At 50.2% G+C, this 27,748-nt stretch overlaps 1 protein-coding gene across 13 annotated transcripts in view; it reads right to left on the reverse strand.

Moving 5' to 3' along the window:
- Positions 1 to 27,748, reverse strand: part of Osbp2 (oxysterol binding protein 2) — a 159,348-nt gene that overhangs the window by 33,010 nt on the left and 98,590 nt on the right. For 2 of the 13 annotated variants that reach the window (XM_015991618.3, XM_076545807.1), the window contains exon 1: positions 26,683 to 26,776. The exons of the other annotated variants lie outside the window; for them this stretch is intronic. In XM_015991618.3, the coding sequence (XP_015847104.1) occupies positions 26,683 to 26,761 (79 nt within the window). In that variant the 5' untranslated portion in view covers positions 26,762 to 26,776. Of the gene's footprint in view, positions 1 to 26,682; positions 26,777 to 27,748 lie in introns of those variants that run through there. 13 annotated transcript variants of the gene reach the window in all.

Below are 27,748 nucleotides of genomic sequence, written 5' to 3' on the forward strand. Positions count from 1 at the left end.
TGAACTTTCACTCCTGGTTTATGTGATGCTAGAGACAGTACCAAGGGCTTTGTGCATGCTAAGCCAGCATTCTATGAACTGAGCTACGTCTCCAGTCCCGAGCAAACTCATTTTTTAGGAGAGCAAGTGGGAGACCAAGCTTAGAGTGGACAGGTACCACAGTGAGCAAGTCAGGGAGCTGGGCCCACGCTCGGACATTCCAGCCTGTTAAGTCATCACAAAACTGGTCTGGGAGAGGCACACCTAGTCTGCATGAGATGAAGCCGTGACTTCCAATCAGGGACCCTGCACAGTAAGTCCCATCTAGTTGGACTTGAGTATCTCATCTCGCCTCAGTGGCCTGCAAGATTTCATTTCCCATCCCAGATGCTGACCTGGCCAAGAGGGTGGAGCTAGGACAGTCCTCACCATCCCACACCCTCACTTAGCAGGAAGCTGGCTGGCCTCAGCACAGAGGGCATCTGGGTAGATCAGGGTGGGATCAGGGTCCATCATCCTCACCACCCAGTGGGATCCAGAGAACCCAACTGGAAAACTGATGGACTGAGGCCTTGAAACTTGGAAGAGGCAAAATGAAGTCCTCAGGGTGTCAAAACACACACACACACACACACACACACACACACACACACACACACACACACTGCACATGCCCCATTCTGACTTTCCTCCCCCAACACACCCTAAGGCTTTAGCAGGTTGGCCGTGCTGGACCCAGCAGGCTCCTAATGTTCAGGTCAAACACTCCCAGAGAAGTGACTAGCCAGGACCCTAGTGTGGCTCAGCCGCCTTCAATGCACATAGCTTCTGAAGCAAGGACATATAAACAGGGAGGGCGGAGACAGCATTCTTCCCCACAGCCAACTCAGGGCCAAAGGACGCTCTGTGCCTTCCAATACAAAACGCTTCTCTCTGATGGCAGGGAGCTGGGTCTGAGGCACTGCTTCCCTCTGCCAGTGGTGTTCCCAGGCCGTCTGGACTAATGGCATAACAGCCCCAGACTGTGGAGCACTGAGAGCAAAATTATCTCAGCCTCTAAGATAGGCATGGAATCAGGAATGAGGAGCATGTCAGCTCTTAGATGGTGCAATCACATGGAATAAATGACCACAAAAGACCTGTCCCTACCTGATGAACTTGATCTCCAGGAAAGCACTGATTCTTAAAATACCCATCAGGGTCGCATGGAACAATGAATTCTTATTGTTAAAAAAGGGAATAAACTCATGAAACCCAGGTCACCAATGTGTTACAGAGCCGCATTCAGAACATGGCTTTCCCACTCACGGCAAAGCCTCCTGTAGGGATGAACTTCCAACACTTAGTGGCTGTCCTGGGCTAGCTGATTTCCCCACCTGACCCCAAATTTATGCTCTTTCTGGAACTTCTGAATGTGAATGCTTAGAGAGAACATGCAGATATACTTGGTCAAGATGGAGCCATACTGGGACATCCAATATGGCCGCTATCCATATAAGACCCCTAGATAACAAGCAGTGGCCTGGGACGGTGACCCCAGCACTTGGAGACTGTGGCAGGATCATGGCAAGCTGTAAGGTCAGCCTGCACTACAGAGATGGATCCTATGTGTATGTCACACATACACACACAGAGAGAGAGAGAGAGAGAGAGAGAGAGAGAGAGAGACAGACAGACAGACAGACAGACAGAGACAGAGATAGAGACAGAGAGAAGAGGAAGAAGGAAGAATAAGGAGGAGGAAGAGAGAGAGGAGGAGGAGGAGGACACAGATGTAGAGACTGAAACAGGAGTGATGGAAATACAAGCAATGGACACCAAGGATGACCAGCAACACGGGACAGTGAGAGAAAAGTGTAGAACAGACTCTTCCCTTGAGGCTTCAGAGGGGTCTGGCTCCATTAACACCTTGATTTTGAACTTGGAGCCTCTGGAACTTGGAGAGGAAATACATCCCAGTTGCCTTCATCCACCGATGGGTGGTAACTGGTCGCGCACAGCAGCACCAGGGAACTTAAACTGGCTTAAAACAGAACACGTATCAGCACGCAGTCCCGAAGTCTGACGTTCTAAACTCGGGGTGGTAGAACTGTGTCCCCCAGGGACACTTATTGGGGAGTGTTTTGCCTTTCTCACTCTGAGAGGCTGCCCTCACTCCTTGGCTGGTACTGTCATCTTCCTCCATCCTCAAGGCTGGCAGGTACTCTCGGGCTCTCCTTCTTTCGTCTTTTAAGAACCTTTGAGATTATACTGGGTCCACCTGCATGATCCCCATTTTAAGATCTGGAACCCAATACCATTTGCCTAGACCCTTTGGGCATGCACAGCAACAGACTCACGGGCTCTGGGAATTAGGACATGACATTTTCAGCCACGATTAGATGACACCTGGTACTGCTGTGGTTAACACCCGTCACATCCTTCCCTATGGCTACTCTCTGGGATTTGACTCCCTGACCCAGCCAGTGATCTCTAGGTGGTTTAGCTGATCACTGAGACTCCTTCCTGGGCACAGGGACCTTATGGGCCCTTTGGTCTCTTTGAAAAGCTAGGCACAGATACCACCCTGGCTAGTACTTCTGAAGGAAATGGCAGTATGGTTGGTGTAGGGAGGCCTGGTAGTCCTGTGTCCACCTTCATGGAGCCTGGGTTAAGTGCATCAGTCCCTGTGCTGAGGGTGTTTCAGGAAGGATGTATTCATAGTATAAAATAATGAGCATCGCCGGGCGGTGGTGGTGCACGCCTTTAATCCCAGCACCCGGGAGGCAGAGGCAGGCGGATCTCTGTGAGTTCGAGGCCAGCCTGGGCTACCAAGTGAGTCCCAGGAAAGGCGCAAAGCTACACAGAGAAACCCTGTCTGAAAAAAAAAAATAATGAGCACCATATGCTTTAATTGTTTCAACCCCCATTACTCTCCCTTGCTGGGTCCTCTTCTCCTTCCAAGCAGCCGCCTTACTCTCATACATACACACATACATACATACATACATACATACATACATACATACATACATACGCTCGTCATACATAGGCACGAATGTAAATAATCCTATTAGCTTAGATTCCACACAAGAGAAAACACACAATATTTGACCAAATCTGCCTTATTTCTCTTAACACAATGATCTGCAGTTCTACTCATGTTCCTAAAAATGATCTAATTTTGTTCTTTTTTTTTTTTTTTTTTTTTTGGTTTTTTTGAGACAGGGTTTCTCTGTGTAGTATTGGCGCCTATCCTGGAACTCACTCTGTTGCCCAGGCTGGCCTCGAACTCACAGAGATCCGCCTGCCTTTGCCTCCCGAGTGCTGGGATTAAAAGCATGCGCCGCCACCACACCCAGCCAACCTAATTTTGTTCTTAATGGCTAAATAAAACTCCCTATAATACCCTGTTTTATTAACCTACAGATTGCAGGACATGACGGCGGCAGTAATCTCAGATGTAAAGATAAGGCCCTCGCTCATTTGCATGCCTTCCTCACACAGGGACACACTATTCTCCATGGAATGATACGGAGTTTTAGTATGTGTGCTGGGAGGTGTGTTCCTCTGGGGGTGTAAAGGCCTTCTCTGGGACAGTGCATGGCTAGCACGGACCTGGCTTGTAGTATGTCCTGGGACCCCAGGCCCTGGCCTGCCGAATTCTCCACCCCCTCATCAGCACAGCTCACATTTGCCCAACACTGTCTGGTTTCCTGTCACATCAGAGGTCAGACCACTGGGAGCCCCTCTTCCCTGGGCCCCAGCTCCCCTCTGAGCCCCCCACCCCACCCCTGCTCCCCTCTGAGGGCTCTCCAAGCCTCTTTCCTAGTAGGAGGTGAAAGTCTGGCTGAGGAGTTCCCTCTGCATGGGCCACCAGGCCAGAACCCTCTTTCCCAGGGAGGCTCCTAAGAAGGACAGGTTGCCATGGCAACTGTAGGGCCAGGTGAACTATTTTTAGAAGCAGAGCTTGCTTTTATCTTTGGGAAATGGATATTGGTGGGGAATCCCCGTATGTATGGAGGTGCGTGTGCACCCGGGTTAAACCAAGAGCCAGCACAGCTGCAAGGCTGGCTCGGTCGGAGAGGGTGGTGACATGTAGGGCATCCCTCTCCTGCCCCCTCTGCATGCCACTGCTTGCTTTTCTGTGTGAGTCCTTGGGGGTCAAGTCACAGGAGGGCCAGTGGGGAGAAGCCCAGCACAGGAGCGAGACTGGCCAGTGTTCCCAGAGCAGCGACAGAGGAAAGCAGTCAGAAGCCTAGAGGGGAGGACGTGTGACCCGGGGCCACCCAGGGCTCCCTCAGAGCCATGGCCCGACCCCCCTGAGTGTGCTTTCCCGAGGGCATCTCGTGAGACTCCTCCTCCGTGGACGCCCTGGACAACGACAGCAATGAACTACCCTGTGGCAAAGTGGATGGTGCCGCACCCCTTGAGGAGACGGGTCTGGGGCTCTGAGAAGACTGGCTACCCAGCCACTGGAAAACATGACAGGATTTAATCTGATGGAAAATCAGATGACAATAAATAATGAATCGTGAAACCCTGTCAGATGGAAACACCAGCCCGGGTGCCAGGATGCTCTTCATCCTCCGGGCCTTGCCAGGGCCCGTCCCATCCCTTCTCCCACATAAGCCGAGGCAAGTGTACTGAGGAAGGAGGGCATGTTCTCCAGGACAAGGTGGGGGCAGTCCCTTGCCTCACCAGGGACCACTAATGCCAAAGCTGCCAGGAATCTCTCACCTTCTGGCCAGGAAATGCTCAGGGGAAGTTGCACTGGGACCACAGAGCACACACCCTGGAGGATTGAGACACGTGCTCCCTAGATGGCCTGGAGGCACAGGCCTACAATCCTGGCTACTCAGGAGGTTGAGGCAGGAGGATTGAAAGCTCCAAGCCTGCCTGGGCAACTGAGTGAGACTGTCTCAAAGCACACAACCGAACTCTGAGCTTGTACCGTATAGGCTTATATGCCCTGTTCAGTAAGTATGAGGCCGAAACGTCAATCCCCAATGCCACAGGAAGAAACAGCAAGTGGAGGGACTCAGAACCATGAGTCAGCTCAAAAGGGCACCCGAGCACAGGTTAGGCGGCCCACAAAGGCAGGGTGCTGTTCCTCAGCAGATGACCTGGAGCTGCATGCATCCTCCACTGGCCTCGGTACAATGGCCACTCCTGGCAGCTGCCGCTCCCCTTGGAAGTGAGTGTGGAGGTGTGGAGATGGAGCATAAAACAGTCACTTGCTGTGATATCACACTCAACCCGGTACCCACACCCTCCTCCTCCAGTCAGATGAGGGCCCAATGGGGATTCACAGAGCCGTCCTGAAGGAAAGCAGCTATGCATCCTGGACTCAGCCCTGAGGAGAGCTGGCCCTTCCCAGGGTGTTTGGATCCCCTCACCCTGTCCTGGTGAGTCTCACTCCAATTGGTGAGGATGTTGGAAAGATTGGGAGCTGGGGCAGGTGAAGCAGGAATGGAGAGTGCCGGATGCGCTGCTCCTGGGAAGCAGCCTGTGAGACTGCATGGCTTGGACACAGCAGAGAGGGAGATGGGTGTGGCCGAGCTGAGGAGTCAAGTTCTAGGGCTCCCTCCCTGCCTCTGCCATACTGGGCAAGGGACTCACCTGCACCACTGCAGGTAGGTACCCCCCCCCAGGCACCGGCCTCTCAGGTTGGTTGGTTTGGAGACAAAGGGAGCCTCTCCCAGGCCTGCCTCTCCTTTCCCACACCAGTCCCCACTTAGGGCCTTTTGTCTGTGAATCAGTCTGAAGTTCCCGCCTAGGGGCCCAGCCCACTGTTTCAGGGGAGTCTGGTGACTTGGGGGTGTGCAGGGCATCTATGTTTTCACAGCTTCCTGGGTGACTTCATGCTGCAGCCTGGACAAGTGGACCGAAGTGGATGCTGCCTGAGGTCCTGCCAGCCTTGACATCCTAATGCTAGGTTCCAGCTCCAGACATGACTGTCCATCTGTCCTCCATGCTCCAGTTCTGCAGAAGGCGCAACCAAAGCTGAGGGCTGCTAGGCATCTTGATCCTGGGGCTCCCCTGCCATGCTCTGGCTGCCCTCTGGGAAACCACAGAAAAGCACAGGATCTCTCCCATCACCCTGACATTTCAGTATGACGAAATCTGTCCCTTGTCCATATTACATAGATTCCATTTTTGGCTTGTATTTTTATCTATCATCCCATGAGCCTTTGCTCCATCTCTACAACTTGGTTACCTGTGAGCGGCTGATCTGTATCCCATTCATTTGTGAGCTGTGGCGTCCCTATGGCGCCAGTTTTTGTTTTTGTTTTTTTTTTGGGGGGGTGCAGGACAGGTGGGCATTTTTTTGCCTTTACTGGCATAATGCAGAGGTGCCACCCTAGGCAGACCCAAGCATAGGTCTCCTGAAGCCACCGATCTTACCCTGGGCAGACCCTGGACTGGGTCACTAGGCTGATTGCTGAGGTTCAGCCCTCCTCGACCTTTGCTTGTTTGTAGCAAGCTAGCTCTGGCTAGTCTACAGCTTGCTATGTAGACCAGGCTGGCCTTGAACTCAAAGAGTTGCTGGGATTAAAAGTGTGTACATACCATCAAGCCCCACAAGAAGGATCTTGAATGGACAGCAAATGCACACATGAGCATTTCCTTTGATGAGATGCCAATGCCCATCTCAAGGTCAAACCAAGTGCAACTCAGATCTAAAGCTGGCATCCAGTCAGCCACACAAGAGAAGCGCTGAGCAGGTCACCGGAAACTCCCGGCTTACATTTTCCTGGCCCCAAACATTGCCCTGTTGCCTTATCCTTGGAAACTATCTGATACTGGTGTAGTCACACTAGAATCTTCCATTGGCAGTGCCTCCGGGGATCAGTAATGGAGGGCAAGTGGAGACAAGGTAAGGGGCTACGCCTGCAGAGCCCCAGGGTCCTGAAAGGGCAGGTGCGGCCTCTGCTCAGGACCCCCAAGTGCCAGAGCTGGGCATCCAGGCAGGACTGCAGAGACAACTGCCAGATGAAGGGGTGACCCAGAGACAGTAGACTGGGAATGTGCTTCACCAGCGTCAGAGGGTCTGCTCGGTAGGGGTGAGGTTAGAGTCACAGCAGGGCTGAGGCTGAAGAGCCGAGGGGTGGGTTAGGGATTTCTGCTGTGCTATGTCTGCCTCTTGCACTAAGAGAGGACTCAGAGAGACAGTGAAACACATCTCCAGTCCCACGATTCTCCCCAAGAGCTGGCGGCCTGCAGAGGCCAGGCCTTGCTGTGGAGTCCCACTCTGCAAACCTCGGGCACCTCCCACTCCTGTGGGTGCAGCAGGGTCTGGGGTGTGTCCTCACAGCTGGAGACAGGTGGCCTCCAGCTACCCCTGCAGTTTAGGCTGAGCAGGAAGAACAATCTCAAGGAAAGCAGCCTTGGAAGGTGAAGCAAAGGAGGGTGGGGGAGGGGCCAGCTCCTTTCCCCCTAGAGTGTGTATGTGTGTGTGTGTGTGTGTGTATGTGTGTATGTGTGTGTGTATGTGTGTGTGTGTGTATGTGTGTGTGTGTGTATGTGTGTGTGTATGTGTGTGTGTGTATGTGTGTGTATGTGTGTGTGTGTGTGTATGTGTGTATGTGTGTGTGTGTATGTGTGTGTATGTGTGTGTGTGTGTATGTGTGTGTGTGTATGTGTGTGTGTATGTGTGTGTGTGTGTATGTGTGTGTATGTGTGTGTGTGTATGTGTGTGTGTATGTGTGTGTATGTGTGTATGTGTGTGTGTGTATGTGTGTATGTGTATGTGTGTGTGTATGTATGTGTGTATGTGTGTGTATATGTGTGTGTATGTGTGTGTGTGTGTGTGTGTGTGTGTGTGTGTGTGTGTGTGTGTGTGTGGCACTGCTCCAGCCTTCTTGAAGGCCCTGTGCTCAAGTCACCCTCTGCTGCCCAGGAGGCTGGTGAGCTTCATTCTCAGGGGTCTTGGCAAGCACATTTCTTGGCACTACTAAAAGTGTCTTTTTTTATTTTCTAAAAGAAACCCAACACTAGAATTTCTGAGAGGTGACGCTGTTTGTCAAGAGATAAAAAGGGTGATTGATTGATCAAAAAAAAAAATGTAGTGAGCTGTTTCTAACTGCCAAGTCCCACTGACTGGGAATGGGTAGCTGGGTGGGACATACTGACTCCCGGAACCTTTCAGGTTGAGCTTGGTAGAGGGTTGGGGCAAGGCAAGGCCAGGGAGGGGAAAGCAGCAGAATGGGGAGAAGGGCAGGGAGAAGAGGGGGTGTCTGAGGGCGGAGCCTGAGAGGAGAGGCCCATGCACTGTCAACCCGCTTCTGGAGACTCATTTCTCAGCTGCTCCCCAAGCCTGGTGTATACTCCTCAAATCCCAAGCAGGTCCCCAGAACCTGGCTGAGACTCTCCCATCACCTAACTGCTCAGTAACCTCTCATGGAGGCTGAAGAAACCTGAACAGGCCAGTGACGTACCCACCTACCATGTATTCTATGAGTACAGCAAATCATGATCTAGAAGAATCTGCAACCCCAGAGTCAGGCAGTTCTGTGTTACAGCAGTGTGCAGAGGTCCAAAGTCTTTGGGCCAAATTTCCACCCAAATCTCTCTTGGATTTGCTCAATGGTGACCTTGATGGAATCCTTTTAGCTAGGTCACCTTGTACCAGGGCCTTTCCGTGCTAGGCCAGGCAGGATCTATGAAATCTGTAGTGGAGAGCTGTACAGCCTTTTAGAGGCTGTGGTGAAGACTTCAAAGGCTTTTTAGGATTAGGGCCTTGGGGTCTTGGGGCTCTGTCCTGTGTAAGGCCCCCTTTCTTAGTGCAGCCTCTGACTCAGAGACCTGGGCAACAACGGCAGCACTTGCTGACCACAGAGCATCACTTCCCGCCATTCATTAAGCACTCCTAGGGCTACCACACTCCTGCGCCATGAGCTCTACTTCTGGGCACCATTAATGTCACCAATGCTGCCACAGGGACCTACGAGATGGCTCAGCAGATAAAGGTGCATGCTACCAAGCCCGAAGACCTGAGAACCACTTGATGGAAGGAGAGAAGCAATTCCTGCAAGTTGTCCTTTGGCCTTTGTATGTGCACGTGTGCACGCACACGAACATACACAGACATAGACAAAGACACAGACACAGACACAGACACACACACACACACACACACACACACACACACACTTTAAAAAAGAATGCTGCTATGGTTTCAATATAATTTGAATCAGTCCCCCAAAGGCTCATGTGTCAGCATTTTAACTGAGATGGAATATTATTTGGACAAGAACTACAGAAAACTAAAGATTCACAGTGTTAGCCCTAGATCAGCCACCTGAGAGAGACCATATAGCTCATGAACTAAGGAAGCAGAGCAAAGTCAAAGACTAGAAGTAGACCATAGCAGAAGAGGGTGAGGAAGAACGAAATATAGGCAAGATAAAACAAACAAAACGGGCGTTTTAAACCAAGTGTGTCAGCCAGATGTGGTGGGAAGTGCCTGCAGCCAGTTACAGGGGGTAAAGGAAGACCACTCAAGGCCGGGAACTGCAGGCCCCACTGGGGGATCTGCCTATAACTGAAAAACAGAACCAAATAGTAAACTAGCACTGGTCACACTGCAGGAAAATGGTCTCCGTGGTTCCATTAAAAGTCAGAGCCTACAGGGCTGGAGACGTGGCACAGCGGCAGAGTGCCCTAGAAGGAGCAGGGACCCGGTTACATCCCAGCACCGAAGAGGGGAAATCAGACTTTATCTGTCTATCTATTTCTAGAGCACGAGCCATTCCATGCCGTCTATGCTGCAAATGTAAAAGCACAGATAAAGGATCCAGCCGCGTGCTTTCCAGGAAACACACTTCGGATGTAAAGAGACAGATGGGTTCAAAGCGAAGAAATGGAAAGAAGGAGAGGCGAACGGGAATCCCAGGAAAGCCGAGTGGCCTCCTCGGCTCTAGAAAGCAGACTCTGTGTGGACACACGAGGACAGAAGACACTCTTAAATGTGTGTGAGAGCGTTGGAGAGAACAAGGTGAAGGGGACAGATCCGCAGTCACACAGCGGTTTCATGGCCGCCCCAGCCCCCTCCTGAGGTGTAGACAAAATTAGAAATTAGGCACAGAAGAGGTGGGGATCTACGTCATTGTCTCCTTGATTTATTTCAATTTTATGTGTATGAATGTTTTGCCTGCATATATGTTTGTCTACCACATGCATGATTAGTGCTCACAGAGGCCAAAGGGAGGCATTGGGTCCCCTGGAACTGGAGTTACAGACAGTTCTGAGCTGCCATGTGGGTGCTGGGAACTAAACCTGAGTTCTCTGATAGAGCAGCCAGTGCACTTAACCATAGAACCATCCCTCTAGTTCTTAAAAAAGATTATTTTTAGTTTTAAATGCATATATTGTTAGGTCTCAAACCCAGAACAAACAGCTGAGGTACCTATTAACATATCAAGCCAACTCTGGCCCCCAGGTTCTCCCAGCATCCCTCAGTCCCTACCTGTTACAAGGTCCTCCTTGTTGGCATACCCTCCACCCACCCTGAACTCTCTAGCCCAGGGGCTGCCCTTTCCCCAGTTCCTCTGGCCCCCATATAACTCTTTGGCAAGGCCAGTCTCTTGGTCCAGGCTGCCCCTTTTGGTTGGTAGCTCTTCTCTTGCTCTCTCCACTCCCCCACCTCTCTCCTCACATGGTCTAGCTCAGTCTAGCCATGTTCACTCTGGACCCTTCCAGATGTCTCTGTCTCTGGTGTTTTCTCTTTATATCTATAATAAAAACCTCAACCCCTTTAGGAGCCATCATGTCCTCCTACACTGTGTGTGTGTGTGTGTGTGTGTGTGTGTGTGTGTGTGTGTGTGTGCGTGCATAGTCTTATCTCCTAGAGCTGGAGTTACAGGCAGTTGTAAGACACCAATGTGGTTGTTGGGAAATGAACTTGGGTTCTCTGCAAGAGCACCATGCACTTTTAACCAGTGAGCCATCTCTACAGCCCCAAGTCTCCTTCTGCTGTTAGCCAAGTGGAATTTACAGCAGCAGAACAGATGTTTTTTCACAAACACTAAGAGTATGTGCCGTAAATCAAATCTCAAATTCAAAATGACCAAAAAATATATTATGTGGCTGTTATATAATATTAGAAACAAAAAGGCATCTGGATTAAAACACACACCCAAATGTATAAAAGTTAAATCATATGTTTCTACATAGTCAATGGGTAAACAATACATCAAGGAAAGTAGAAAACACGCTGGAATGGATAAAAATAAAACATCAAAATTTGTGAGATGCAGCTAAAGTAGTGCTTGGAGGGAAATTCTGGCTTTAAATATTTATTCTGGAAATTAGGAGAGACTTAAAATGAATTCTCTAAATGTATATGTTAAGGAGATAGAAAAAGAAGTGCAGGGACCAGAGAGCTCAGCCGTCTCCAATATGTGCTGTTCTTGCAGAGGACCCTGGTCTGGTTCCCAGCACCCACATCAGGTTGCTCACAACAGCCTGTAACTCCAGCTCCAGGGGACCTGACCCCTCTTCTGGCCTGTGTGCCACCCCTACCTCTGTTCACAAACATACAGAGATCTCCGCCCCCCTCATACATAAATAAAGGGTAAAATAAATCTAAAACAAAAGGGAGAGCGACCTATACTCAAAGTGAATGGAGCAAAAGAAAGCAGAAATGAGTGAACCAGGGGAAGAATCACGATGAAAAAAATGAATCTGAGAGGCTCTTTGAGATCAAAAGAGTTGGCACTCCTCCAGTGACATCAGCTAAGAAATAAAGACACAAATCACTGACAGGGCATTGCTGTAGGTCTTGCTGATACCGGAGGATATTAAAATATTAAAAACGTTATTCCAGTAAGTCCAACCCCTTCACTAAACAGAAATCTCCCTGATATGGGACACCTCCCCAAAGGAATAAGCTGGAAATTATATTTAAAGAACTAGTTAAGCTCTTTACAAAGTAACTGAACTTAAAATTAAAACTTTTCCATTAAAGAAACCCAGGCCTACATTTTGCACTGAGTTCTACCAAATATATATATTTAGAGAGAGAGAGACGAGGTAAAGGAGGTTCAGAAACAGTCTGTGAGGCCAGCGCTATACCAGCAGAAAAAGCAGACAGACACTGTAAGAAAAGAAAATTACAGCCTAAGAACTCTCATCAATAGAAGTACATTTTTAAAACAAAATATTAGCAAATAAGTTTCCACAAAATGGATATCACGAACAATAGGGGCTTACCCCACGAACTGAAAGTTTTACATTTTAAATGGACACAATTCATATTAACAGCATAAATTAAGAATGTAATCAACTCAAGAAATACTGAAAAATCATTTGCCAAAACTTGACACTGACTCGGGACACTGTAAAGGAGGAACACCCTCACCCATACAGAGACATCTACAAAAATCCTACAGGCATCACCAGGCTTGATAAAAAGTGGAAGCTGAAGAGTTGGAATATCATATTCATGATATTCACCATCTCAGTACCACACTGGAGATCTCAGCCAGTGCAGCAGTCCAAGAAAAAGAAACCAAAAGACAACACCACTGTGCTGTATTAGAAAGCCTTGCTAGGGCCGGGCGGTGGTGGCGCACGCCTTTAATCCCAGCACTCGGGAGGCAGAGGCAGGCGGATCTCTGTGAGTTCGAGGCCAGCCTGGGCTACCAAGTGAGTCCCAGGAAAGGCGCAAAGCTACACAGAGAAACCCTGTCTCGAGAAACCAAAAAAAAAAAAGAAAGCCTTGCTAGAAAGGAGCCTAACAAGAGAACTCACAAGACTGTAGAGTCAAGGCCAGCTACAAAGGGTTTTCTTTCTCTAATACCTAGAAAATAACATTTCAATAATACCTCTTGTTACCTCACCAATACTAGCAGGTAAAGATGTAGTGAGTATGTTCAAGAGAGCACACAGCTAAGAGGAAGTTTAACAGATAAATAGACAGATATTCTATGTCCATAGATTGGACACCTCAACGGTGTTACTCACTAACCCACCTCACTAGCCTGTACAATTGTTTGAAAACTCAGAAAATAAGCATTGGTAACGACGTGTAAAAAAAACGGAAACCCTCACCTTAGGAAACTAAGGGGCACAGCCACTTTAGAGAGCAGTATAGTAAATATTATATAATCTAGTGATCTCATTCCTGGCCACAGACCTGAGAAAATGAAAAAAATTGTACTCACCCAAAAACTTTCATGTGAACATTCATAGTAGTATCTTTCACAATGGTCCCAAAGCAAAAACAATTCAAAAGCAGTGTGTCCATAAGTGGGAATGTTGTTCAACAATAAAAAGGAACAAAGGACTAGCCAAGCAAAGCACTCCCTCCTTGCTCGCTCCCTCGATCCCTTGCTCCCTCGCTCCCTCGCTCGCTTGCTCACTCCCTCATTTTGTGTGGATGCAACTTAAGCAGCTCCCTCAAGCGCCTACTTCGAGCTTCCCTGCTATGATGGGCTGAACCCTCAAACTGGAAGCCAAAGTGAATCCTCCTTTCCTTTAGCTGCGTTTGTCAGGGTGTTTTTATCACAGCAACGAGAAGTGACTGATACAGGCGGTGATGTCCGTCCGCGATGCACATATAAGCTGCAAAAGGTTCTACCCAGGAGAACTATGTGTCCAGTTAACGTGCAGGGCTACAGAGGAGGGCAGCAGACAGAGGCTGGTGCCAGCTCAGCCCTAGTGACTACTACCCCATGTCCCAACTCCACCTCTGCAGGGGGCTGCACCTGTCACACCCCGGGCTCCACTTACATCTGATCCCCTCTGGAACTCAGCCTCCAGGGGAGCATGCTGAGAGTGAGCAGCTGACTGACAAGGGCGGGGCTCGGAGCCACCCAGGGTGACCCAGATTCCAAGACGTGGCATTTAAAGTGACAGGGTCCTCTGCCCCTTCCGAGGGCACTGAGGAAAAAGTGGAGGCGTTTTTCTTTGTGGCAGTTGCTGCTTTCCAGGAGCAGGTCCTTGGAAGGCACAAGCTGTGCCTGTCAAGTGCACACAGCCCTGCTAACCGGTGTGGATCAGTGTTGACTGAGAGCCACTGTGTGTCAGTGGCCACATCAGGGGCTGGCAACACATCACACTCTCCATCTCACCAAGTCCCCAGTTATCACCTCTTGGGGACACTATGACTGGATACAGCCCCTCTTACCTCAGTGTTCCCACTTGGAAAGTGGAGAATAAATGGAGCAGCGCCCTGGTAAGTGGAGGGACTTGACTTACAAGACACGTACTGTACGTATTCTTATGTAGACAGCTTGTAGTACAGGGAAAAGGCTGACCCGGGAAATGAGAAATATCCCCAAGCAGGCTCCAACAGCAGATTCATAGGGGGAAAGGGAACCGTTCAAAAGACAGTGCTGGGCTCACAGAAATCAGCTATATATTTTTGTATCCTTAGTAAAAGAAACTTTATATTATCTGCTCCCCACCCCCAAAAAAAGCAACAACAAAAAAAAAAAAGGCAAAAAAACTAGGTCAGATGCAATAAAGATGTCAGTGTGGACCTTTAAAATAGTTTATGAGGAAATACAGGAAAATATCTAGACTCTCCAAACAGAAGCATAACGTGGTATCCATAAAGCCTGATAAATCAGCTATTAAAATGAGGAACACCACTGATAATGTGATCATAGAGCAAGGACAGCCATGAAGCTTGATGGGACGGAATTGGAAATACATACTGGCATAAACCCGACTCCTACGGTCAGTTGACTTCCAGCATGGGTGGAAAGACAGTCAAACAGGAGAGGAAAAATATCTTTACGGTAATGTTTCTAGGACGGAATGCATCAGAATAAAACTGGGCACCGCACTCCCGGCCTCACACAATGTACAGTTAACACGGACCGGCAGTCTACTCAGAAGGCCATCTGTGAAGTTCCCAGGAGGGAACGAAGACACACCGCTTGAATTTGGGTTAGACAATTAGACAAGACAAATTCTTAGATATGGCATCAAAAGCCCAAGTGCTGCGGGCCGCAGGAATATCATAAGAACTCAGCTGGTTACGGCAAAGTCACTACCTGGAGGGATCATGGAATTCCTCCAGAGGAAGCCAAATCCCAAGGAGTTTTTGGTGTTACTTGGCTTGTTATATATCAGCTGTATTCTGTTATGAAAATCATGTGTGCCTTCACAGTTTTCCCCATTGACTTTTCCCTAAGAAGGGCTAACAGTGTGGACTGATCACTCTCTAGACATACACATTCCAGGTGTTTGGAGAACAGCCTCAGGAAAGGCTTTCTCTGGAATCAGATATCTCCCCTAGCCACTTTCAAGGACTAAAGGAGACATCACCCAGGTGGTCACCCAATTTCCGAGGATTAACAGTGATAACAACCCACAGGCGAGTCTCCTGACTTAAAGTAAATTCCACAAGGGGACACCGCCTAGGTCAGGTAGACATTAAGTAATAGCTTTACACAATTTAGCTCAGACCCTCCTTTCTTACAGCCTTACTAACTTTATAGACCGCTAACTCCTTACCTAACCACTTCTAGGAATATTTAGATAACCTTCTTCACTGACAGCTATGCTCAGCCAGAACTCCCAGTTCAAGCCTCCCTGTAATTATCATTATTGGTAGCATCCGGCCAGGTCCATCACCGGATGGAGGAAAGTACCTTATTAGAGATACCTCTGTACTCTCTAAGAACAGACTTAAGCATCCAGGCTACCTGTTTGAGAAGGCCTGGTGGATGTGCTAATTAAGCTTAACTTCCTCCTTTCCCAAATCTTACCTCCAGTTCCAGATCTCCCTTTAACTATCACCAGAGGCATCTACCTGTACACAGGTTGCCTAGAGACTGAGCACACTTTCCCCCACCCTGCAGAAAAACGGCAGACAGCTTGGACAGATAGGAGCCACAGGAAAATAGAAGACAGTTTTATTTTCTCCCATTGACCTAGCAACTTATAGATTCTTAACACTTTCTAAGATTATAGTTGTGCACATAAGATCCCTCTTCTTAGATATTACCCGTATTTAGCCTTTAGTTAATTCATTAGTCACTTCCCCTTTGGGTCGCAAATAGTAATTAACAACTAGTGCCCCTCTTTGTAATTCTTATCAACCCTCCATTTGATCCTGATAGCGGACAATCATTGCCTGAGGAAGTTCAGGCTGAGTGTCCTGGGCAGAGGGGAGGGAGATATATAACTGTAAAGCAAGGGACAAGGGGAAGAATTAAAGTGAATGGACCAAAGAACTCTGCGTGCGTAGATTGATTTGCCGACCTTAAAGAATAGATTCTCAGCTGGTTGATAGATACTTCCGCGGACCCTGGAAAGGAGACTATTAGGGGCTGGACCCCAATAGTCCCCGATACCTGGGGGCAAAAGACGACCCTGAAGCTGGATACCATCAAATGACACCAAGACAGTGGAAAGAGAAGCCACGGGATGGAAGCAAAGATTTAGAACTCATATGAAGACTTACGTCCACACTGCGTAAACAACTCAGATAACGGTAAGGACAAACGGCCACAACCAAAGGAATAGGCAAAGGATTTGAACACAGACTTCTCCAAAGACACCCACATGGCCAATAAATACAAGAAAAGAGTTCAGCGCATTAGTTACTCGAGCACTGGAGAACTGCCACAATGAGATACTACGTCACTAGAATGGATACAGTTTGAAGAAACCAGCAGGAAATCACAAGTGTCAGCAGGGTATGGAGGTACTGCGACCCCAATACATTGCTTGTGATTGTGTGAAATCGTGCAGTCACTATTACAGATACTTTGGCAATTCATTGTCAGAACACAGTCCAAGAATGGGATCATGAGGGAATTCTGAGCTCTTGTGTGAAAACTCCCAAGAACACAAGACAAGAGTCTTGTGACGTCAGTTTCTTCAAAGCACCAAATTGTTCTTGGGATGTGTTTGTGCGCTCCTCTCAGGTGTAGCAGATATAATTGAGTTTACTTCGGCTGTTGTTATTTGTGTACCTCTATGGGAAAACATGGTTTTGTCAGGTGTGGTTTGTTCTTGTGATTGTACACCTTACTCATGTGATTCTTCTTAACTCTCAGAGTGTAAATAGTCTGATGCTCTGAATAAAGTAGGCTATTGCATGAAACTTTAGTCTGCCTCAATTATTTTCCCAGGTCCCCACCACCATGAGAGCAGTAAGCAGTTCATCAATTAAACCATGAGCCAGCAAGAGTCATATGACTCAGTGTTTTTACCCAAGGGGGTAAAAGCATATCTTTACACAAAAACTTTGTGTTCATAGCCATCAATTGATTAATGGATAAAATGTTGTACATTCACACAATGGCATATGACAATAAAAAGAAATGTGTTCCTGATACATGCTACAACATGGGTGAATGTAGAAGACATCACGCTAAGGGAAACAAGACAGGCAGAAAAGATTCCACTTAGATGAGATGAAGGCCGGGGGATGGAGAGTGACCCCTGACAAGTATGTGGTTTATTTTCAGGAGAGGCCAAGGCATTCTACAGTTGGACTCTGGTGATGGCTGTGTAATCCTGTAAATGTTTTAAAAACCACTCAATTACACATTTTAAACAGGGGAATCCTTATGCCATAGGGGTTATAACTCGGAAACTATTAAACGGCGTATTAAAAGGCACAGACGTCAGGCTTACAGATGCTGACAATACATGCCCTTCAGCTCTTCTCCGTGTCTGAAGACTTTCACGAAAAATATTTGGGGAGGGTAAAGTGGAGGCTAGCTCTCACAGAAAGTATGTTTCCCGACTATAATAACTACAGTCATGCAGCTCATGTTAGCACGTGACAAAGTAGTCACAGGTCCACAAGAGACTAAAAAATAGATGAAAGAAACAGACAAAAACCCTTCAATCCTATTCGAAGCAAAGCTATTACTATTCAGTAATGAGCTGCCTTTTCCAATTCTTTAAAAATGCATTGTATTTATTCATTTGTATACGTGGGTAAACTCAAGTCTGTATGCATATGTATGTGGCTACATGTGTGGCAGGCAGAGGACGGTTCTCAGGAGTCATTTCTTTGGGGGGATTGAACTCAGACCAGCAGGCTTGGCAGCAAGCACCTCTAGCCACTGAGCCATCTTGCTGTTCTATCTATTCTGGCTCAGTGATCAAGAGCACTGGCTGCTCTTCCAGAGGACCTGGGTTCAATTCCCAGCACCCACATGACATTTCACGACTGTCTGTGACTCCAGTTCCAGAGGATCTGGCACACTCACACAGACATACATACAGGCAAAACACCAGTGCATATAAAATTAAAAGAAACATCATTTTAAAAAAAAAGAAAGTCTGAAGTGCTATTTAATTCTGTGGGGGATTCATGGTAAGACTAGCAACAGGGTGCAAGTTCCTTTATTACAGGAGTGATTTGCAAACTCGGTCTCCATAGTTCAGCTCCCACATCTGCAAGATGGGGGAGAGAACCTCAAACCAGCTGGGGGCATGGACACAGATCAAGAGACTGGCAAAAGCTAGGGCTGGAGGTGCAGTCCTAGCACCTGGGAGGCAAAGGCAGAAGGATCATCCCAAGTTTGACGCCAGCCTGGGCCACACAGTGAGATCCTACCTCACAAAAGGGGGGATTCTCATGAGGTCATCACGTTAGGTATCAGGGTGAAGCAGCCAGTGTGATCTGTGGTTTTGTGTGTGTGTGTGTGTGTGTGTGTGTGTGTGTGTGTGTGTGTGTGTTCATACATGTGCATGTGCGGAGGCCAGTGTGAGTTTGTATGTGTGTCGGGGGGTGCATACATGTGCATATGCAGAGACCAGAGATGCTGCTCTGTGTCTTCCTTGGTCACTGAACTGAACTGGAGCTGGCCCACTTGGCTATTTTATTTAACGAGGTCATCCAGGGGGTGCCCTTGCCTCTGCATCCCAGTTACTGAGATGGCGAGTGGGCCGCCACAGCTGCTCATCTTTTACAGGGGTGCTGGGTGAGTGACCTCTGGTCCCCACGCTTGTGTGGGAAGCATTCTTCTTGCTGAGCCATCTCCCCAGCCCTCGACTGAATTTTCTACAGTGAATATTCATTAGCTTGGCAATCAGGAAAAAAATGTCAAAACTAATCTCGGCCAGTGGCAGTAATTTAGGGTGGGTTGGGATTTTATGGCTACATGATGTTCCTACATAGAGGAGCCAAACTCATCCCAAATCTAAGTGAAAACTTAGATCAATGCCTTCCCAATCCAGACATTGAAAACGTGAGGGAAATATGAAGTATGGGGCCGTATTTCCCATGAGAGGAAGAGCAAAGCCAAGCCAGAGCCGCTGAAGAATGTTCCAGGCTCTCTACAACTCATGGGAGACCCCGGGAGTGCATTCCAGCTGCTGCTGGGCTAGGCCCTGAGCTCTGCCATCCCCATGGTAACCCAGGGAAAGCATTCACAGGCCCTACAGGATTAATCTCCAACTATGGCCTCTGCTGCCTGGGCGGAGCCTGGTGAGTGTGGGCAGAACAGACCACCTGCCATTTACAACTAAGGAAAAGTCCCAGCAGCCCCCACTCCTTACCAGCAACACTCAGTACAGCAGCAATTGCCCTCGTCCTGACAGTAGGAAAGGGCGGGGTGAAGTAAGTGGGACAAAGGCCCCCTCTTACTGGAAAAAGTGTCCAGAATGTCCCAGGCAAGTTGCTGTTGATCCCTTGTCCTGCTTGGCCAAAGCAGGTGAAGACGAAAAGAAAGGCAAGATGGCCACCAGCACGTTCACAGGGTAAGGGCAAAGCAGGTACAGAAATGAGCGAGCGGAGGGCACTGGCCCCTGGAGGACAAGGGTCCTTGTGGGGCAGAGCAGCAAGGCCCCACTTATGTGGCCTTGAGCTCTGCATGTGGCGTGCCCCCGAGAAAGCTAAAGAGCAGGCTGAGGATGGCCCAGTTGGCCACTTCCAGCTAGAGCACTGGGCATGTTGTGGACTCAGCATAAGCCCACGTGAACGGCCATTCACAGGGCTGCCACTCCTAGGGCCCGGACTCGTGCCTGGATCAGTTCTCAGTTGTCACTGTCGTAAAACAAAACTTCTGCGAGGTACCTGTATTTGAATGGTGCGTTGGGCCCACAAGTTAGGCGGCAGGGACTGCTGGGAGGTGAGAGGTCTGGGAATGGCTTCTCTCAATCCCAGTTCCTCAGAACAATGAGTCAACATCCTGGTCCAAAGAAACTTCATCTGACTCAGGCCAGCTTTGTGTCTGGTCCTTCCTGTTGGATGTCCAGGAGGGGCAGAAGAAAAGGCAGCCGCCGAGCCAGGAGTGGGCACCACGGATGACTCACTAGTGAGAACAACTCAATCTCTGTTCTGTTTTATTCTGTTGCTGGGAGCAGAACCCAGGCCCTTAGACATGCTTACCAGGTTCTCTGCCACCTAATCCTCGTGTTAAGCAAACTCAAAGCCTTAACAAGGGGCAGGCTATACATAGCACATGCTTGTGAGAGGCAGGGACGAGGGGATCCTGAGTTCCAGGCCGCCATGGGCTCCATATCGAGATCCCATCTCAAAACTGAAATGAAGGGTGGGGAGACAGCTCAGTGGTTAGCGTGCTCGCTGTGCTTGATTCAAGCAGGAGGACCTGAGTTTGGATCCCAGCATCCCTGTAAAGGCCGGTGTGGCAGCAGATGGGAGGGGCCAGCGGGGAAGGGTGGAGACAGGCAGATCCCTGGAGCTTGCTGGCCGGCCAGCCTAGCTGAATCAATGCGCTCCAGGGTCAGTGAGAGGTGGAAGGTGACAGGGAAAGGCACCTGGGTGTCAACCTGTACACACGTGCCCACCCACGTGCTCCCCACAAAACAAAACAAAAAACCCAACAACAATCCCTTCGGAGCACATGCAGTGGAGCATCATGAATGAGCCAGTTTTGGCAAGGGCGGACTGCGACACCAGAGGGAACATTCACACCCATATATGCAGCCATCCCACTCCTGGGAATGTGTCCCAGAAAGAACTACAAATGAAGAAACCTTACATGCCAAAGATGCTCAGGCAGCAGTTTGACTAGGCTGATGATCTGAGCAGAGCCCAAGTGCCTAACAGAAGGAAAATCGTTCTCTAGACAGCTGATGCAATCAAGCCTGCAGCCACGTGGGAAGCCGCTTTAAGATGCACAGCCAGGGAAAATGATGTAAAAAAGACGTTCACATAAAGGAGAAATACCAACCAGAAATAGGGACCTAACAAGAGCATCCTGGACGGTCGCAGCCCCATGGAAAGTCACTCTGTGACCTTAAGCAACTGGAACTGCTGTCCTAAGAGCATCCTGAAGAGTAACGGCTGTCCAGGGACAGACGAGTGGCCCAGCTGGACCTCAAGAGTCTGGCCAAGAACAAAGTATGTGGGTTGGGGGGCTGGGAAGAAAGCTTGGGAATCTCCAGGCAAATGAACAGCGGCCAAATGGCCCCAGGGCAGAAATGGTACCCTAGGTCCCACAGTGTGGCTTCCCATGTAAAACTACACCAGGCACAGGCAGGCACCAAGTTACTTCTCTCACTTCCCGTGAAATACACAGCAGTAGCCCTAGGGTACTGTCCAGGTGGGGTGCCAAACCCGAGTCCACCGCTCCCTTCTGTCCTGGTACAAGAGTTGATGTGGGCAGCTACTATTTCTGCAGATGTACGTCAGCAGTTATTATTCAACATGTACGTCAGAGGAAAGGACATAAAAGGAATTTTATCTTTAGCAGCCCGAAGCCCGGCTTCATCATTATTCATATTGCTCATCTACTTGATCACATGCATTGCTAGTGTGAGCGGACTGGCACTTGACCGGGAAACCAGGCAGCGGAGACTGAATCATGCCTACACGGGCAGTGAGCGCCCTGCCCTGTAGGGAAGAGGTCAGAACTTTGCTCCAAGTTAGGGGAAGGAGGGTCTGAGCTCACGCTGCTCCACTTTGTGTAACAGGCCAGCTTAGGCTGTATTCTTAGTTCACTGGCCACCCTGATGCTTCCCTGTTTGGTCTCACGGGGCTCTTGTGAGCCCTGCAACAACTCTGGCCCATATCTGAGCTCTTTGGGGTCATCTTTTCGGCGTGGCACCTGGGTCATCTTTTCTCAGCTCCTCTGTGTTTGCCCCATTGAGTATTCTTGAAACATGTCCACTTGGTGACGCGCCACACCCCCGAGCTCCAAGTTTGCCCACAGGGCCCTGTTCGGGCCCATGTTCTTTCCTTGGGGAGGAGCAGAAGGTTCAGAATGAACCTGGCCTGTGAATGAGGGGAGTAGGAGCTGATACCCCAAACCCTCTGACCTGGACTCCAGTCACCTTCCTATGGTGTTGAGAGAAAAATCGAGAAACAGGACTTTCTGAGATATGCAAAAGACATCACCTCTGTCTTCCCTATCACTTCTCTCTGCCTCCGAAGCATCACAAGGCTCTAAACATCCCCCTGCACTTAGCCTTTCTCACGTGACAGGGATTCTCCCACAAGTCACCCACCGCATTCTCCAGGCACTGGGGTCCGGCCCCAGAAAAAGAGTTCCATGCCTTGCAGCTTCCACCTGGGGCCAGGCCCCAAGAGCACAGTAGATTCCCATTCCTTGCCCCCCCCCCTCTGGCATGCAAGCACCCATCCTACTTCTGCCTGTGTGGTCTTAGGACAGCCTAAGTTTCCTGAAGCCTCAGTTTCCCCATCTGTAAAATGATAATGCCAATAGTCCTCTCGCTGGCTGCGTTAACTGGGCATTCTTATAGATGTTATGGTTGGAAACTGAACGTGTCCTCCAAAGGCTCACACTAGAGCTACCAGGGAAGGGATTTCTGAGAGGAGTCAGGGCCTCACTTCAGCAGGGGCTGAATCCCCCTCTCTCTGCTCCACGATTCTTGCCATCCAAGCCCTTCTACAGTGGTATTCTGCTCACCAGGCTCAGAAAAGACATCAGCCAACCGTGAACTGAATCTGAGACCAAACAAAGCCACACTCCCTTGTTTTATCACAGCAAGAGATGCTAACACCAGGGACGCCACAGTAACACTCGGTGGTGGCTTTGTTTGCCTTCCATATGGGGGGACAGGGGTGACCTTTTCCACGGCACCTTTTGTACAGGACTTAGACCACATGTGGCCCCAGGTTACCTAGTCAGACTGCTGTCCCCAGACCATCTTTGTCCTCTGTGTAATGACAGCAGGAAAGCACTGCTCCCGGACCATCTAAGATCACACAGGAGCTAAAGCCCACCAGCATCCTCACGTGAGCAGGTACCATGTGTTAGTAAGCAGCCAGAGGCTTCCACACACGTGACTGCATAGGTTCCCCCTTCCAGGAACTACACTGAGCAATAATAGTAACACCGAGTTCGGGGAGAACCTTTAACAGGGATGGCCCTGCAGAGACATCCCCTCTCCATGAGCCACAGGTGATGCCAAGGCAATGCCTTCCTTGCCATCCCTTCATTCCCAGAGACTAAAGCTGTCACCTCACAAGGCCTGGTGTCATAGCCTCAGTTTACCTGCCTGTCCTTTCTGACCCATCCCTTCAGTGGCTCCCTCTCACGTCTCACCTGTCATCATAAGGTTCTGAGACTTCCCTCTGGCCTCCTGACCCCCTCCTGTCCGTATTTCCATCTGCATCATCTCATGGATCCTACAACAGCAGGGGTCACTTCCACCAGAAGTCCTCCGGGACTCTCTTCCTCCCTCCCCTTCTCTTTCCTTTCCATCTCTTCCTCCCTCCCTCACCCCCCCTCTGGCAAAGCCACTTGCCACAGTAGCACCAAAAAAAAAAAAAAAAAAAAAAAAGAGCGTGTGCCAGAGCTCCCCTGGTGACTCAGTTCCTGCGCTAGGACAGCCCCTGCCTGCGAGCCAGGGGAGACCCCAGTAAGAACACGGGCATCTAGAACAGAGCCAGCCCCTTGCTTCAGGCCTTGTGGCCTCACAGGAACTCTGCTCACGTGACATGCCAGAGCAGGCCCTTGGAGGCTGTCCCTAACCAGACCCAACTTGTGACTTTCTGAAGGGCCCTATATCCTATATCAGTTCTCTGTGGCGATCTATGGGGCTCCTTCTCTGAGAATGGTTGCTGGTCTAGACCTCAAAGATACGGGGTTGGGGGGGTGGAGTGGGGTGGGGGAAGCAGGGGGCAGAGTGTTCCAAAACAAAAATCAAAACCCAGGCTGGGCATAGTGGCACACATCCGTAACCCCAGCGTTTGGGAGGCAGACAGAGGCAGAAAGACTGTGAACTTGAGGCCGGCCTGGCCCACACAGTGAAGACCTGTCTCCAAAACACTAAAAGCCGACAGGCTCTAGGGCACACAAGGACCTGGGAACTCACACTGCAGCCACACAGCCTCCAGGAAGTCTCATCACCAAGTCTGCTGGGAGCCTGTGTGAAGACATCCGCCTTCAGTATGCCAGCTGCTACTACCCCAGGCTCTTCCTGTGTTGGTGACGCATCACTCTGCCCTTAAAAGTGCCATCTTTGTAGCACTCTGAGTACAGCCTGCTCAGTGCCACCTGGCCTGACCTCAGTTTCCCCATCTGTAACATACCATGGGAACACACCATGCTGGGCTCAGGGCTCCTGCTTTATGGTCTTCTAGATTTGCGTTACAGTCAAAAAAGATGTCTAAGTCACACACACACACACACACACACACACACACACAAAGGCAGAAGGGTGTGCCGCTGAACCTGGAGACACCTAATCTCCCTATCAGGTGTATCTAACTGCAGTCTGCACCCTGAAGACCACCTGTGCCCCAGGATCTGTGATTACGGCTCAACACAAAATTGTAAATTTCCTTAAAATATGGTTTTTCTTTCTTCTTTCTTTCTTTCTTTCTTTCTTTCTTTCTTTCTTTCTTTCTTTCAATTTGCTCTAACTCAATCACGCCATTCTCAAACATGAACTTTGGTCATGTGTTGTGACCATGAAGAGCTGAACAGGCCTGACATCATCAGCTCTCCATTTCCTGTTCCTCTAGACTCGTCTGCTCTACCTGCCTTAGTTAATGTCCACCTCTGTGAGGTGGGGTCCTGTTTCTTTCCAGCACAGTGAAGACACCAACTGCCCATAGCTGATGCTAACCAGGACTCTCAGCCTGGGCCACCCCTATTTTTCTCCCCCTTTAGCAGGCGCAGTCAATGTTAAAAATGGGAGGTCACCAGCTTGTCCCCAAAGTTCTAGTCAGGCCTTGCAAAGCCCGCCTCCCCGCACCTCTGCTGGCCCTGATGGATTCCAGTCTGCAGGCTGAGATCCGCCTGCTCTCGATTATGACATTGGCCACAGGGTCTCCTGCTGAAGCTGTGAGCTCTGTTCCAGGCTCCATTCTAAATGCTGCGTACATCATACACAACCTCTGACTGCCCCTGGCCCCAGCATGACCGTCACATGAAGGGAACATGGAAGCTGGCCCCAAGGGGACTACCATCAGAGGTCACTCAGACACTGCTCTACCCACACCTGTGCCTCCTCATAAAGGTGTGAGTTTCTATCCCAACCAAGCAGACAGCAAGCAGGCATTTCGTCCCATACTCTTGCCAGCCTTGAATCTCCCGAATAATAGCAATCGAAATTGCTCTATGAACAAAGAAAGGCAACTTAACATCTGATCTTTCTTTTCTACTAACTCCAAAACTCAATCCCTGAATACATCCATCTAAATCGATAACCGAATCATCATGTAACTTAGCATGTGCATAAAGTATATATCGGAAGTAAAAATTAGAGATTCAAACCAATCCGTTAAGAGCAGAAAATGCACACTCAACAGAATGCATTCCTGTGAGGGGACCCAACTTCAACCTCTAAAATCCTACACCTGTGTTCAGAATGCCAATGGCTGACCACACTCTCCATGACTTCCAGACTGAGACTTGGTGTCCTGCAGCTCTGGGGAATGCAGGAGCTGGCCGGACCCCATAAAGCCATTGGCATAGCCAGTCAACAAGCAAAATTAATTGCAAGGTTTACTACAGGCCAGGTGGCATTCATGACGTAAAAAGAGCTGTTTCTAATCAAGGCATGTTAAGTGAGGTTAATTGCCTCTGTGTCTGCTTGGTCAACAGGGTTAAAGAATCCTGATTCCCTTAAGGGACTGACATTAGACCAGAAAACTCAGCAAGGTAAACAGCAAGTTTCACTCACGGAAGTCTCCAAAAAGGGTTTCGAGCAGGCGAGAGACTAGGGGGCTGCAAGGCAGTGTTTCCCCCTCACGCGAAGTCAGAACGCCCGAAGGCTTCTGCCTGCACACTGGGGCATTAGTCGGGGTCACCACAGGACAGGGGCATTCTCAGGGCTGGCCCTTGCTCAGACCCAGGTGGCCACTCCAGAGCGTCATGCAGTGAGCTAGGGTGACTTGGGGAGGAGGCCCTTATGGATGGCGCTGCAGTTTTGCCTCCGGGTGCCTGAAGGCCCTGGAGTAGTGAGGACCCCTAGCCAACTCGGGAAGAAATGGGGTAAATATTGGGGGCCAGTAAACACGACCGCCCCTCCCCGACTCCTTCTCCTTTCCATGAACAGCTGGATTGGGTTTCTTTTCCTTTTTCTTTCCCCCAGAGGTTAATCGACCCCGCGCATCTCTAGCCGCAGCCCCCTTTCCAAAACTCGCCATGCGCGAAGCCACTGCGCAGCGCACTCTGGCAGGGTGCGCGCGCGCGGGGGGGGGGGTGTTAGTGCGGGGAAGGGGTTCCCCGAGGCTCCCCGCGATCCCCACGCCGCGAGCTAGTGACATCAGAGGCTCGCGTGGACGGATCCTGCCGCAAAGCCCGGCGCGGGGTGTGCGTGCGTGCAAGGGGAGCCCGGCCTCACGAAGCGGGCGGCACTAACCCTTCTTAAATTTATTCAGGCAGCCGGAGCTGCAGAAGGACCGCACCGAGGCCGTCTCCCAGCAGCCGCGTCCCTTCATCCCCGCCGCCCGCGGCCTCCGAGCCGCTGGGCACTACATGGCGCCGGGTCCGGGGAGCGCAGCTCGGAGGGCCGCAGGGCAGAGGAGGCGGCGGCGGGCGCTCGTGGGTCCTGGCGTCGCGTCGCACGGAGCACCAGGCCGCCCAGAGCGTGGTCCCTTAACCCCGTCGGCGCCGCGCGCGCAGAGCCGGCCTCCCCGCCTCCTCCCCCGGAGCCTGCGCCGCCGCAGCCGTGCGACCCCGCGAGCTCCGGGGCGCGGGGTGTGGGGCGGGCTTCCCGCGGCCACGTCACGTCTGCACGCGAAAATCCGAGCGAAGGTGCCGCCTCCTGCAGCAGCAGGCTCCGCGGCGCCGCTGCGATCCAAAGCAAGGGTGCCCTTGAGAAGCCGGGGCACGTGGGAAATGGGGTGGCCCGGAGCCTGACGGAGATTCCAGGAATCACCACTGAGACCCGGTCACCTTCTAACCCGGTTTCCGTGGCTGAGGCGTCTGTGTCTGGCCACCTGCAGAGCTACCTGGCTACCTCCTGGGAGGACGGCAACAGGCGGGGCCCCAGGGACTTCAGTTCCTTTAGGCACTTCTGCTACAGGACGGCAGCATCTGGGGACATCTGCCTCTGCCCAGACCGGTGAATACAAACGCCCCGTAGACGTCTGGTGGGCGCCACAAACTCAGTTGTCCAAATGTGAGTTTCTTGTGGTTCCCTAGAGGTTTCTGCCAACCCTTCCTTCACCCCTCAGAGCCATACTTGACTGGTCTGCCTTAAGACCCCAGGGCCGCACATTCTGAGCACTGTGCTCACAGAACACATACATGATTCTCCTGTTCTCCATCATCCCACTCTCTCCCGAACCACAGACTCTCAGAAAGCATTCCAGAAAGTCTCCATTTCCACTCTGGCTGCCCCCAGTCCACACTCAGTACAACTGCCCAAAGGATCCAGACTCAAGATCCCCACATAGGAACCCACTGACAATTTACTGACAGAT

Source organism: Peromyscus maniculatus, chromosome 10 (assembly GCF_049852395.1).
Source record: "Peromyscus maniculatus bairdii isolate BWxNUB_F1_BW_parent chromosome 10, HU_Pman_BW_mat_3.1, whole genome shotgun sequence".
NCBI classification, from domain to species: domain Eukaryota; kingdom Metazoa; phylum Chordata; class Mammalia; order Rodentia; family Cricetidae; genus Peromyscus; species Peromyscus maniculatus.